Genomic DNA, 13430 nt, shown 5'->3' with positions numbered 1-13430 from the left:
ACCCTTGACACCTGTACTAATCAAGAATCTATCTATCTCTGCCTTAAAGTGTCCACCAACTCTAACTTCAAGTAACCCTTGCATCTGTGGAGAAAAGGAATAGGTGACACCCAGAGAGTTGTGAATTTGTGGAATTCTCTGCCTCAGAAGGCAGTGGGGGCCAATTCACTAGATGCTTTCAAAAGAGAGTTAGATTTAGCTCTTAGGGCTAACGGAATCAGGGGATATGGGGAGGAGGCAGGAACGGGGTACTGATTGTGGATGATCAGCCATGATCACATCGAATGGCTGTGCTGGTTCAAAGGGCCGAATGGCCTACTCCTGCACCTATTTTCTATGTATGTGATGTTTCAGGTCAAGACCCTTCAGACAGAGGAGGAAGGAAAATGAGAGATATAGAACAAATGAATGAAAGATATGCAAAAAAGTAACAATGATAAAGGAAACAGGCCATTGTTAGCTAGGGGCTAGGTGAAAATGAGTTTCAGACAATGAGACTCAACAAGACAACTTTGAAGCTAGTATAACTTGGCTGGGGGAGGTACAGAGAGGACGCAAGGGTTACTTGGAGAAATCAATTTCATACTGCTGGGGTGTAAGCTGCCCAAGCGAACTATGAGGTGCTGTTCCTTCAATTTGCGTTTGGCATCACTTTGACATTGCAGGAGGCCCAGCGAGGATCAGTGTGGGAATGGGAAGGGGAGTTAACTGTTTGGATAGAATTCCCCTGGTCCTCACCTTCCACCCCTTTACTCCGAGAACGTTCCCCTCCGCGACTCTTTGGTTAACTCATCCCTTCCCACCCAAACCACCCCCACCCCAGGTACCTTGCCCTGCAATCGCAGAAGACGCAGCACCTGTCCGTCTACCTCCTCCATCCAGGGACCCCATCGTTCCTTCCAGGTGAGGTAGAGGTTCATGTGCATCTCCTCCAACCTCATCTACTGCATCTTATGTTTCCCAATGTGGCCTCCTGTACATCGGTGAGACCAAGCGGAGACTCGGCGACCATTTCGCCAAACACTTGCGCTTGGACCGTCAAGGCCTGCTGGATCTCCTGGTTGCTAACCATTGCCCATCCCATTTCTGACCTTGTTAGAACATAGAAATTAGGTGCAGGAGTAGGCCATTCGGCCCTTCAACCCTGCACCACCAATCAATATGATCATGGCTGATCATCCAACTCAGTATCCCGTACCTGCCTTCTCTCCATACCCCCTGATCCCCTTAGCCACAAGGGCCACATCTAACTCCCTCTTAAATATAGCCAATGAACTGGCCTCAACTACCCTCTGTGGCAGAGAGTTCCAGAGATTCACCACTCTCTGTGTGAAAAAAAAGTTCTTCTCGTCTCGGTTTTAAAGGATTTCCCCCTTATCCTTAAGCTGTGACCCCTTGGCATGGACTTCCCCAACATCGGGAACAATCTTCCTGCAACTAGCCTGTCCAACCCCTTAAGAATTTTGTAAGTTTCTATAAGATCCCCTCTCAATCTCCTAAATTCTAGAGAGTATAAACCAAGTCTATCCAGTCTTTCTTCATAAGACAGTCCTGACATCCCAGGAATCAGTCTGGTGAACCTTCTCTGCACTCCCTCTATGGCAATAATGTCCTTCCTCAAATTTCGAGACCAAAACTGTATGCAATACTTGTTGCTGGAGTACGGTCACGTGCATATTGGAGGAACAGCACCTCGTATTCCGCTTCGGTGGCTTATAACCCAATGGAATGAACATTGAATTCTCCGAATTTGGGTACCCTCAAAACCCTCCTTTCTGCCTTCACCCCCCTCCCTGTGCCACACCTGGACTCACACCTATTTCCCTCCTTCCACCTACATTCCTTCCTCTAGCTTCACAATTAGTAATTCATGGAGCCAATTTTCTCATACCTTTTGTCTTTTCATCTCTGGGTTTTGTCTAACCATCTGCCTGTCAAGCCTCCTCTCATCTATATCCACCTATCACTTGTCAGGCTATGTCCTGCCCCTTCTTTCTTGCAGCTTTTCCCCACCACCATTCTGAAGATGGGTCCCAAAACGTCACCTATCTGTTCTTCAGAGATGCTGCCTGCCTGACCCGCTGAGTTACTCCAGCACTCTGTGAAATGTCACCTATCCATGTTCTCCACAGATGCTGCCTGACCCGCTGAGTTACTCCAGCACTCTGTGAAACGTCACCTATCCATGTTCTCCACAGATGCTGCCTGACCCGCTGAGTTACTCCAGCACTCTGTGAAACGTCACCTATCCATGTTTCTCCACAGATGCTGCCTGACCCGCTGAGTTACTCCAGCACTCTGTGAAACGTCACCTATCCATGTTCTCCACAGATGCTGCCTGACCCGCTGAGTTACTCCAGCACTCTGTGAAACGTCACCTATCCATGTTCTCCACAGATGCTGCCTGACCTGCTGAGTTACTCCAGCACTCTGTGAAACGTCACCTATGCATGTTCTCCACAGATGCTGCCTGACCCGCTGAGTTACTCCAGCACTCTGTGAAACGTCACCTATCCATGTTCTCCACAGATGCTGCCTGACCCGCTGAGTTACTCCAGCACTCTGTGAAACGTCGCCTATCCATGTTCTCCACAGATGCTGCCTGACCCGCTGAATTACTCCAGCACTTTTATCTTTTTTTTGTCTCCGGGGTGACTAGTTGTCAGAGGCAACAATAACAATCCCACTGTAGTTGAATTTATTTCCAATGCATTAAGTTGATGTATTAGTGCACAGGAATGAGATGAGTGATGAGGGAGACTTGCTTGGAACACAGCCCCCGACCGTGATCCCAGATCACGGTGTTTCCGTCCTGGCTACGGCATCATGTGCTTTAACCGGTTATTTTAACATCAGTGGATTATCTCTGCTGTTTGAATCACACAAATGGCAAAAATGTGGACCAAAAGTTTGCCGTGGGAAGGGGGCTCCTCTTCAAATTGGGAAGCGTTCAGACGGAACCGAGTACGCCAGTGAGTGTACACACTCTGCCCAAATCAGTTTGTGATTTGTCTCGCATTCCTTGGTATCGGGCTCATTTAAATGGAATTTTTAACCTATCTAAAATAAACACCAAGTGCTGGAGTAACTCAGCAGCATCTCTGGAGAAAAAGGAAGCATGACGTTTCAGGTTGGGATATTTCAGACCTGAAACGTCATCCAGAGGTGCTGCCTGACCCTCTGAGTTACTCCAGCACTTTATGTCTATCTTTGGTATAAACCAGCATCTGCAGTTTCTACTTTTCAACCTATTTCACAGGTTCTGTTCTTCAAAGGACCAAGGAGTTCCTTTCATGGGTTCCTTTTGACTGCCTCCCCAATACAGATTAAATCAAATTTAATATTCTGCTGTGAAGGATTGCTACATTGCCTACATAAACTAACTGCACTTTAAAAGTCTCGCAAGTTTATTTTTTATTAATTCCCGAGGATGTGACAGGTGCTTAAGAAATGCAAAGCTGCTAAGGGCAAGGCAACCGCAGGTGTTGAAGGTGCCAGAACTATGATGATGATAGACACAAAATGCTGGAGTAACTCAGCGGGACAGGCCGCATCTCTGGAGAAAAAGGATGGGTGACGTTTCAGGTCAAAACGTACAAACTTACACATTCTTTTTTCGCCAGCAATGCTACCTGACCTGCTGAGTTACTCCAGCACTTTTGTGTCTGTCTTTGGTATAAGCCAGTATCTGCAGTTGCTTGTTTCTACAAGAGGAATGGAATATAGAAGCAAATAGGTCCTTCTGCAGTTGTACAGAGCCCTAGTGAGACCACACCTGGAGTATTGTGTGCAGTTTTGGTCACCTAATTTGAGGAAGGGCATTCTTGCTATTGAGGGAGTGCAGCGTAGGTTTACAAGGTTAATTCCCGGGATGGCGGGACTGTCATATGCAGAGAGACTGGAGCGGCTGGGCTTGTACACTCGAGTTTAGAAGGATGAGAGGGCATCTCATTGAAACATATAAGATTGTTAAGGATTTGGACACGCTAGAGGCAGGAAACATGTTCCCAATGTTGGGGGAGTCCAGAACCAGGAGCCACAGTTTAAGAATAAGGAGTAAGCCATTTAGAACGGAGACAAGGAAACACTTTTTCTCACAGAGAATTGTGTGTCTATGGAATTCTCTGCCTCAGAGGGCGGTGGAGGCCGGTTCTCTGGATGCTTTCAAGAGAGAGCTGGATAGGGCTCTTAAAAATAGCGGAGTCAGGGGCTATGGGGAGAAGGCAGGAATGGGGTACTGATTGGGGATGATCAACCATAATCACATTGAATGGCGGTGCTGGCTCAAAGGGCCGAATGGCCTACTCCTGCACCTATTGTCTGTTGACTATTGTCTATTGTTTCTGGTTGCTGGAGTTTGCCAGTCAGGGTGAGACTGTGAGCTTTTATCCCACCAGCACCTTCTGAATAGTCGCTGCTCCAATCTCAATACGCCGAGATCCTGATTCAACAGAGAGTCCAAGTGTTGGAGTAACTCGGCGGGTCAGGCAGCATCTCTGGAGAACATGGAGAATTCAGAACGGAGAACCAGAGCCCATAGGTTTAAGGTGGGTGTGGGGGGGGGGGATTTAATGGGCACCTGAGGGGTAACTTTTTCACACAGAGAATGGTGGGTGTATGGAACAAGATGCCGGAGGAGGTAGTTGAGGCAGGTACTATCACAACGTTTAGACAGGTACATGGATAGGACAGGTTTGGAGGGATGTGGGCCAAACGCTGGCAGGTGGGACTAGTGTAGCTGGGACAAGTTAGGCCAAAGGGCCTGTTTCCATGCTGTATGACTATGGCTAGGTGACATTTTGGGTCGGGACCCTTCAGAATTCTGTGGATAAAATGGTTAGTCTGAATGGACACAACCTGAAATGTCACCTATCCACCTCCTCCAGAGATGCTGCCTGACCCACTGAGGTACTCCAGCACTTTTTTTTGTGTAAACCTGCAACCAGAGATCCTTGTTTCTACTTGGGGGTGAAACTGATCAGACGTAGCCATTGGGAAGGTGAGATTCAGCAGCGAGTGTCCATGGCCAGCCAAGACCTGCTTCTACACAGTGACTTCCGGGAAACCATTCCTTCCCAACTCTGACCACCCAACTGTGGGGACAATGCCCACAAATCTGGAGTAACTCAGCGGGACAGGCAACATCTCTGGAGAGACGGAATGGGTGACGTTTCGGGTCGAGACCCTTCTTTTTTGAGTTGTGAGTCTGTGGAATTTTCTGCCTCAGAGGGCGGTGGATGCTTTCAAGAGAGAGCTAGATAGGGCTCTTAAAGATAGCGGAGTCAGGGGATATGGGGAGAAGGCAGGATTGGGGATGATCAGCCATGTTCACATTGAATGGCGGAGCTGACTCGAATGGCCTACTCCTGCACTTATTGTCTTTTGTCGACCGGAAACATCACCCACTCCTTCTCTCCAGAGATGCTGCTTGTCCCGCTGAGTTACTCCCATCTTTTTGTGTCCATCTTTGGTTTGAACCAGCGTCAGCAAACAGTTGACCAATCTGCAGAATGGTGAAGAAGGAAGCTGGAACAGCGAGGCAAAGTTACGGTAACATTTATCGTCAAAACTTTCCTTCAATTGGGTTGGTTTTCAGACTAGGTGCTTGCCGGTGCAGTGGGCAAGGTTCGTAGGAATGGGTCCCAGCAAGGTGGCCCTAGTCCAGGCTGCTGCAGCTGGGTTCCTCCAGGCTGGTGAAGCTGTGGGGAGGCCGCTCGGCCTCTGGCATCTTCCCCTTCAGCTGCACGCACTCGTCGTGGAGCTTGGTGAAGTTGGCCGTCAGCCTACGCCGCATCTGGCTGTACTTCTGTTGCATGACCCGCAGTAGAGCTGCTGCCTCCCGGTACTCCTGGCTGCTGGCATCCTTCACCCGCAGGACCCGAGCTGTGAGCAAAGGGCAACGTCCCCCGGGTTAGAAACATAGACAATAGGTGCAGGAGTAGGCCATTCGGCCTTTCGAGCCTGCACCGCCATTCAATATCATCATGGCTGATCATCCAACTCAGTATCCTGTACCTGCCTTCTCTCCATACCCCCTGATCCCTTTAGCCACAAGGGCCACATCTAACTCCCTCTTAAATATAGCCAGTGAACTGTGGCCTCAACTACTTTCTGTGGCAGAGAGTTCCACAGATTCACCACTCTGAGGAAAAAAAAATTCTCATCTATGTCCTAAAACCATATAACTATATAACAATTACAGCACGGAAACAGGCCATCTCGACCCTTCTAGTCCGTGCCGAACACGTATTCTCCTCTAGTCCCATATACCTGCGCTCAGACCATAACCCTCCATTCCTTTCTCGTCCATATAACTATCCAATTTATTTTTAAATGATATAAACGAACCTGCCTCCACCACCTTCACTGGAAGCTCATTCCACACAGCCACCACTCTCTGAGTAAAGAAGTTCCCCCTCATGTTACCCCTAAACTTCTGTCCCTTAATTCTCAAGTCATGTCCCCTTGTTTGCATCTTCCCTCCTCTCAGTGGGAAAAGCTTATCCACGTCAACTCTGTCTATCCCTCTCATCATTTTAAAAACCTCTATCAAGTCCCCCCTTAACCTTCTGCGCTCCAAAGAATAAAGCCCTAACTTGTTTAACCTATCTCTGTAACTAAGTTGCTGAAACCCAGGCAACATTCTAGTAAATCTCCTCTGTACTCTCTCTATTTTGTTGACATCCTTCCTATAATTAGGCGACCAAAATTGTACACCGTACTCCAGAATTGGCCTCACCAATGCCTTGTACAATTTTAACATTAAATCCCAACTTCTATACTCAATGCTCTGATTTATAAAGGCCAGAACACCAAAAGCTTTCTTTACCACCCTATCTACATGAGATTCCACTTTCAGGGAACTGTGCACAGTTATTCCCAGATCCCTCTGTTCAACTACATTCTTCAATTTACCATGTACGTCCTATTTTGATTTGTCCTGCCAAGATGTAGCACCTCACCTTCCCCCTTATCCTTATCCTTAAACTGTGACCCCTTGTTCTGGACTTCCCCAACATCGGGACCAATCTTCCTGCATCTAGCCTGTCCAACCCCTTAAGAATTTTGTAAGTTTCTGTAAGATCCCCCCTCAATCTTCTAAATTCTAGCGAGTACAAACCAAGTCTATCCAGTCTCTCTTCATATGAAAGTCCTGCCATCCCAGGATTCAGTCTGGTGAACCTTCTCTGTACTCCCTCTATGGCAAGAATGTCTTTCCTCAGATTAGGTGACCAAAGACCAGATTAGGAGGACTGGCTGCAGTCCTCTCATCACCGGGCCGCTAGAATGGCAAGTCACCAGCTCGGTGCCCAGAGATCTCATCAGACACTGCAGCAGAATTGGGTCATTTGGCTCATCGAGTCTACTCCACCATTCAATCATGGCGAGACACAAAATTGCTGGAGTAACTCAGCGGGACAGGCAGCATCTCTGGAGAGAAGGAATGGGTGACTTTTCGGGTCGAGAGCCTTCTTCAGACTGATTACTTCTGACTGATTCTGCCTGTTCCGCTGAGTTACTCCAGCATTTTGTGTCTGTCTTCAGTTTAAACCAGCATCTGCAGTTCTTTTCTACACATTCAATCATGGCTGATGTGTATTACCCTATTCTCCTGCCTTCTCCCCATAACCCCAGCCCTTACTAATCAAAACTCTATCAATCTCCGCTTTAATAATGACTTGGCCTCCACCACCGCTGTGGCAGTAAATTCCACAGACTCACCACCCTCTGGTTAAGGAAATTACTCCTCATCTCCTTTCTGAAGGTACATCCTTTAACTCTGAGGCTGTGCCCTCAGGTCCTAGACTCTCCCACTAGTGGAAACATCTTCTCCACATCCACTGTATCCAAGCCTTTCACTATGTATGTTTCAATGAGGTCCCTCCTCATTCTTCTAAACTCCAGCGAGTACAGGCCCAGTGCCGTCAAACACTCAAAAGTTAACCCTATCATCCCCAGGATCATTCTAGTAAACTTAAGGGGATCTTATTGAAACATATAAGATTGTTAAGGGTTTGGACACGCTAGAGGCAGGGAACATGTTCCCGATGTTGGGGGAGTCCAGAACCAGGGGCTACAGTTTAAGAATAAGGAGTAAGCCATTTAGAACGGAGATGAGGAAATACTTTTTCACACAGAGAGTGGTGAGTTTGTGGAATTCTCTGCCATAGAGGGCGGAGGAGGCCGGTTCCCTGGATACTTTCAAGAGAGAGCTATATAAGGCTCTTGAGTAACTCAGCGGGTCAAGAGAGAGCTATATAGGGCTCTTGAGTAACTCAGCGGGTCAGGCAGCATCTGTGGGGAACATGGATAGGTAACGTTTCACAGAGTGCTGGAGTAACTCAGCGGGTCAGGCAGCATCTGTGGGGAACACGGATGGGTAATGTTTTGGGTCAGGACCCCTCGATGGTTGGGGGTGGTGAAGGGGGGGGGGGAGGAGAGTGCATGACCACCCAGGACTCTTTGAAGAGTAAGGAGGTATAGGGAGGAGACGAATCAAGAGGCAGTTCCGCGCTGCAGTGGGATAGCCTGAAGGGGCGAGGGGCCGAATGGCGGTGGGAAACAATACTCTGATGGAGTACCTAGTGGGATGACGGTCAGTGCTCTCTGCTCCCTCATCGTTCTCAGTATCTCCTCCATTTGCTCAGCTTTGCTTCTGTGGCACGTACGTTCTGGAGGTTTCTGAGGCTGCACAGAAGGAAAACAGTCAACATCCTCCACAAATACCGCCTCCCCTCACCCCAAGACCCTCGGTAAGATGGGGAAGCCCAGGGGGGAACCCAGCGAACGGGCACATGAAGAGAGTGTATATCCCCCTCATAACTAATTCACGCAGAGGGCGTGACCGGATGGAATGAGCTACCAGAGGACGTATGTCAGAAGGAACTGCATACGCTGGTTTAAACCAACGATCCTATAGCGGAGCAAGATAGACCACTCCTGCTAAATGCAATGGGCTAATGTGTAGTACGCAACGGTACGGAACGTGGGCCTTTTTTTCATCCATTTCAGTAACCCGACCCGACTCGCAGTGTAATCAACGTTGCGGGGGAACAGTTTGTGTTAATAAATTAAAATTCTGAAAATGAGGAGAAGATCTTTACCAAATAACTTATTTTTACGAGGATGTTCTGTAACCGGCTTCCGTCTCCGCATTAGTATCCTATGGGATCTTTGGTGCGGAGACGGAAGCCGGTTACGGAAATGGGGCCGAAAATTACCCATGAATCTGCCCATGACCGTACTATGTCTTTTTCATCGAGTGCACTATCTTGCTCGCTATAGGATCTTTGGTTTAAACTGAAGATAGACTCAAAAAGCTGGAGTTAACTTAGCGGGACAGGCAGTATCTCTGAATAGAAGCAATGGGTGATGTTTCGGGTCGAGACCCTTCTTCAGACTGAAGTAGGGTCTCGACCTGAAACGTCACCCATTCCTTCTCTCCAAAGATGCTGCCTGTTCCGCTGAGTTACTCCAGCATTTTGTGTCTGTCTGCCAGAGGAAGTAGTTAAGGCAAGTAGTTAACAACATTTACCCAAGGATATTTGTGGTGTTTAACTCCATCTACACCTCACGCTGCCTCGGCAAGGCCAGCAGCATAATCAAGGGCGAGTCTAACCCCTCTTCTCCCCTCTCCCATCAGGCAAGAGTGAAAATGCACACCTCCAGATTCAGGGACAAGCTATTATCTGGCAATCAAACCATTCTATCACCAACTAGAGAGCAGTCTTGACCTCCCATCGACCTCATTGGGGACCCTTGGACTATCTTTAATCGGACTTTACTGGACTTTACCTTGCACTAAACGGTATTCCCTTTATCCTGTATCTGTACACAGTGGATGGTTTGATTGTAATCATGTACAGTCTTTCCGCTGACTGGTTAGCACACAATAAATATCTTTTCACTTTACCTCTGTACATGTGGCAATAAACTAAACTAAACTAAACTAAACGCTCGAAGAGACACAAAAAGCTGGAGCAACGTAGCGGGTCAGACAGCATCTGTGGAGAAAAGGAATAGGCGATGTTTCGGGTCTTCAGTTGTTCAAACTGTGAGTCAGGGGAAAGGGAGACGAGAGATATAGACGGTGATAGGGAGAGATATAGAACAAATGAATGAAAGGTATGCAAAAAGGTAACGATGATAAAGGAAACAGGCCATTGTTAGCTAGCGGCTAGGTGAAAACCAGTTACAGACAATGAGACTCAACAGGACAACTGAAGCTATAGGATCTTTGATCTTTGGTGCGGAGACTGAAGCTGGTTATGGAAATGGGGCCAAAACTTCCCATGAATCTGCCCATGACTGTACTACATCTTTTCCATCGAGTGGACTATCTTGCTCGCTATAGGATCTTTGGGTATAATGACTTGGGTGGGAGAGGGATGGAGAGAGAGGGAATGCAAGGGTCACTTGAAGTGTAACTCTCTAAGCTGAAGGCATAAGGTCATAAGGAATAGGAGTAAAATTTGGCCTTTCGGCCCATCCAGTCTACTCTGCCATTCAATCACGGCTGATCTATCTCTCCTTCCTAACCCTATTCTCCTGCCTTGTCCCCATAACCTCTGACACCCGTACTAATCAAGAATCTATCTCTCTCCACCTTAAATATATCCACTGACTTGGCCTCCACACAGTGTGCTGCGGATACAGTGATGCATGGTTGCGGGTGCATAGAGATACCTTCCTGTGCTTGGGCTGGAAGTGTTGCTGCGAGAGGTTGACTCTGGCGCAGGGGTCAGGGTAGAGTTGCAACTTGCGAAGCCGCCACTCCAGCTGCTGAACGTTCTGCTGAATTCCTGAAGGGAAAAACATCCCATCAAGAAAAGCACGGAAGAAGCAACGACTCGACGGGCCGAATGGCCTACTCCTGCACCCGTTGTCTATTGAAGCAGGGTCAAATCTAGAACTGGTGAAGACAATCGAGGTTAAAAAAGAGTCTGTGAATCATACCTGGTTCTATCTGACTTTAGAGATACAGCGCGGAAACAGGCCCTTCCCAGTCAGTGCCGACCAGCGATCCCCTCCCGTACACTAGCAATATCCCACACACTAGAGACAATTTACAATTTTACTGAGGCCAATGAACCTACAAACCTGTGTGCCTTTTGGAGTGCCCACGCCATTATTATAGCCAGTGCTTTTTTGTGTGACATTATTGTGTAACTAACACCTTAACGTCAGTGACCACAAACCTGCACGTCTTTAGAGTGTGGGAGGAAAGCGGAGCACACTGGGAAAACCCATGCGGGTTGCGGGAAGAACATGCAAACTCCGTACAGACAGCACCCGTGGTCGGGATGGAACCCGGCTGGGTCTCTGGTGCTGTGAGCAGCAGCTCTACCCGCTGCGCCACCCTGCCGCACCCATGTCCTGCACAGTCCCACATCTCTCCTTCCCCACTCACTGCTGTGCTTTGTCCAACCACCCCTCAAACAACCAGACAACTTTTAACTTCAAATTCACAACTGAAACGCAAACCTGTTGGACATAGAAACAGGAAATAGGTGCAGGAGTAGGCCATTCAGCCCTTCGAGCCAGCACCACCAATCAATATGATCGTGGCTGATCATCCCCAATCAGTACCCCCTTCCTGCTTTCTCCCCATATCCCTTGATACCATTAGTCTTAAAAGCTAAATCAAACTCTCTCTTTAAAACATCCAGTGAATTGGCCTCCACTGCCTTCCGTGTCAGAGAATTCCACAGATTCACAACTCTCTATGAGAAAAAGTGTTTCCTCATCTCCGTTCTAAATGGCCGACCCCTTATTCTTAAACTGTGTGGCCCCTGGTTCTGGACTCCCCCAACATCGGGAACATGTTTCCTGCATCTAGCATGTCCAATTCTTTAAGAATTTTACATGTTTCTATAAGATTCCCTCTCATCCTTCTAAACTCCAGTGATCACAGAGAGAACGTACAAACTCCACACAGACAGCGCCTGAGGTCAGGATCGAACCCGGTCCGTGGCGCTGTGAGGCAGCGGTTCGACCAGCTGCACGCACTGTGATGATGTAAAAATCACATCAGGTTGTTTCAGACCTGAAGCATCATAAACTCAAGATATTAACTGCACTTGTGTCTCCACAGAAGCTGCCTGACCTGCTGGGCATCCCAGCGTGGGATGGTCATTGTCAAGTTTAGTGTCATCTACACACATGAGGAACAGGTACAATGAGAACCTTGCTTGCAGCAACATCTCACACGCACGGGTTCAGACAACACATGAATAATTATTTCTAAATTACACACAAATTACACACACACAACTTTTAAAAGAAAGAAGACCCTGTGAAAATCAATACACTATAAGCAATAGACAATAGGTGCAGGACTAGGACATTCGGCCCTTTGAGCCAGCACCGCCATTCAATGTGATTATGGCTGATCATCCACAATCAGTACCCCGTTCCTGCCTTCTCCCCATATCCCCTGACTCCGCTATTTTCAAGAGCCCTATCTTGCTCTCTCTTGAAAGCATCCAGAGAACCGGCCTCCACCGCCCTCGGAAGCAGAGAATTCCACAGACTCACAACTCTCTGTGAGAAAAAGTGTTTCCTCATCTCCATTCTAAATGGCTTACCCTTTATTCTTAATCTGTGTGGCCCCTGGTTCTGGACTCCCCCAACATCGGGAACATTTTACCTGCCTGTAGCGTGTCAATAGACAATAGACAATAGGTGCAGGAGTAGGTCATTTGGCCCTTCGAGCCAGCACCGCCATTCAATGTGATCATGGCTGATCATCCACAATCAGTACCCCGTTCCTGCCATCTCTCCCCATATCCCCTGACTCCGCTATTTTTAAGAGCCCTATCTTGCTCTCTCTTGAAAGTATGCAGAGAACCGGAACATGTTTTCTGCCTCTAGCGTGTCCAAGCCCTTAACATTCCTATATGTTTCAATGAGATCTCCTCTCATCCTTCTAAATTCCAGAGTGTACAAGCCCGGCTGCTCCATTCTCTCAGCATACGACAGTCCCGCCATCCCGGGAATTAACCTTGTAAACCTACGCTGCACTCCCTCAATAGCAAGAATGTCCTTCCTCAAATTCGGGGACCAAAACTGCACAAAATCCTTAACCCTACATAATCTTATATGTTTCAATAAGATCCCCTCTCATCCTTCTAAACTCCAGAATATACAATCCCAGCCGCTCCATTCTCTCAGCATATGACAGTCCCGCCATCCCGGGTATTAACCTGGTGAACCTACGCTGCACTCCCTCAATAGCAAGAATGTCCTTCCTCAAATTAGTGAACCAAAACTGCACACAGTACTTATTGCAAGAGGTCCCTAGTGTTCTGATGCTGAGGTTGAATGAATGAAAGAATGCTTTATTGTCGCATGTGACAAGGCACAGTGCAATTCTTTGCTTGCGTTCCCAATGTATGCCAATAGTCGCCCACAAAGGGTGTTTACAAAGT

The 13430-nt window shown here is 47.8% G+C and overlaps 1 protein-coding gene across 1 annotated transcript in view; it reads right to left on the bottom strand.

Annotated features, from left to right (window-relative positions):
• Positions 1 to 3232: 3232 nt before the first annotated feature.
• The window catches only part of xrra1 (X-ray radiation resistance associated 1), a 46113-nt gene continuing 35915 nt past the window's right edge, over positions 3233 to 13430 (bottom strand). The window contains 3 exon segments of the mRNA XM_055631487.1: positions 3233 to 5883; positions 8583 to 8688; positions 10687 to 10802. Coding sequence (XP_055487462.1) covers positions 5657 to 5883; positions 8583 to 8688; positions 10687 to 10802 — 449 coding nt within the window. The 3' untranslated portion in view covers positions 3233 to 5656.

This window comes from Leucoraja erinacea, unplaced genomic scaffold, assembly GCF_028641065.1.
Source record: "Leucoraja erinacea ecotype New England unplaced genomic scaffold, Leri_hhj_1 Leri_77S, whole genome shotgun sequence".
NCBI lineage: Eukaryota > Metazoa > Chordata > Chondrichthyes > Rajiformes > Rajidae > Leucoraja > Leucoraja erinaceus.
This window is presented reverse-complemented; position numbering and strand designations above follow the sequence as displayed.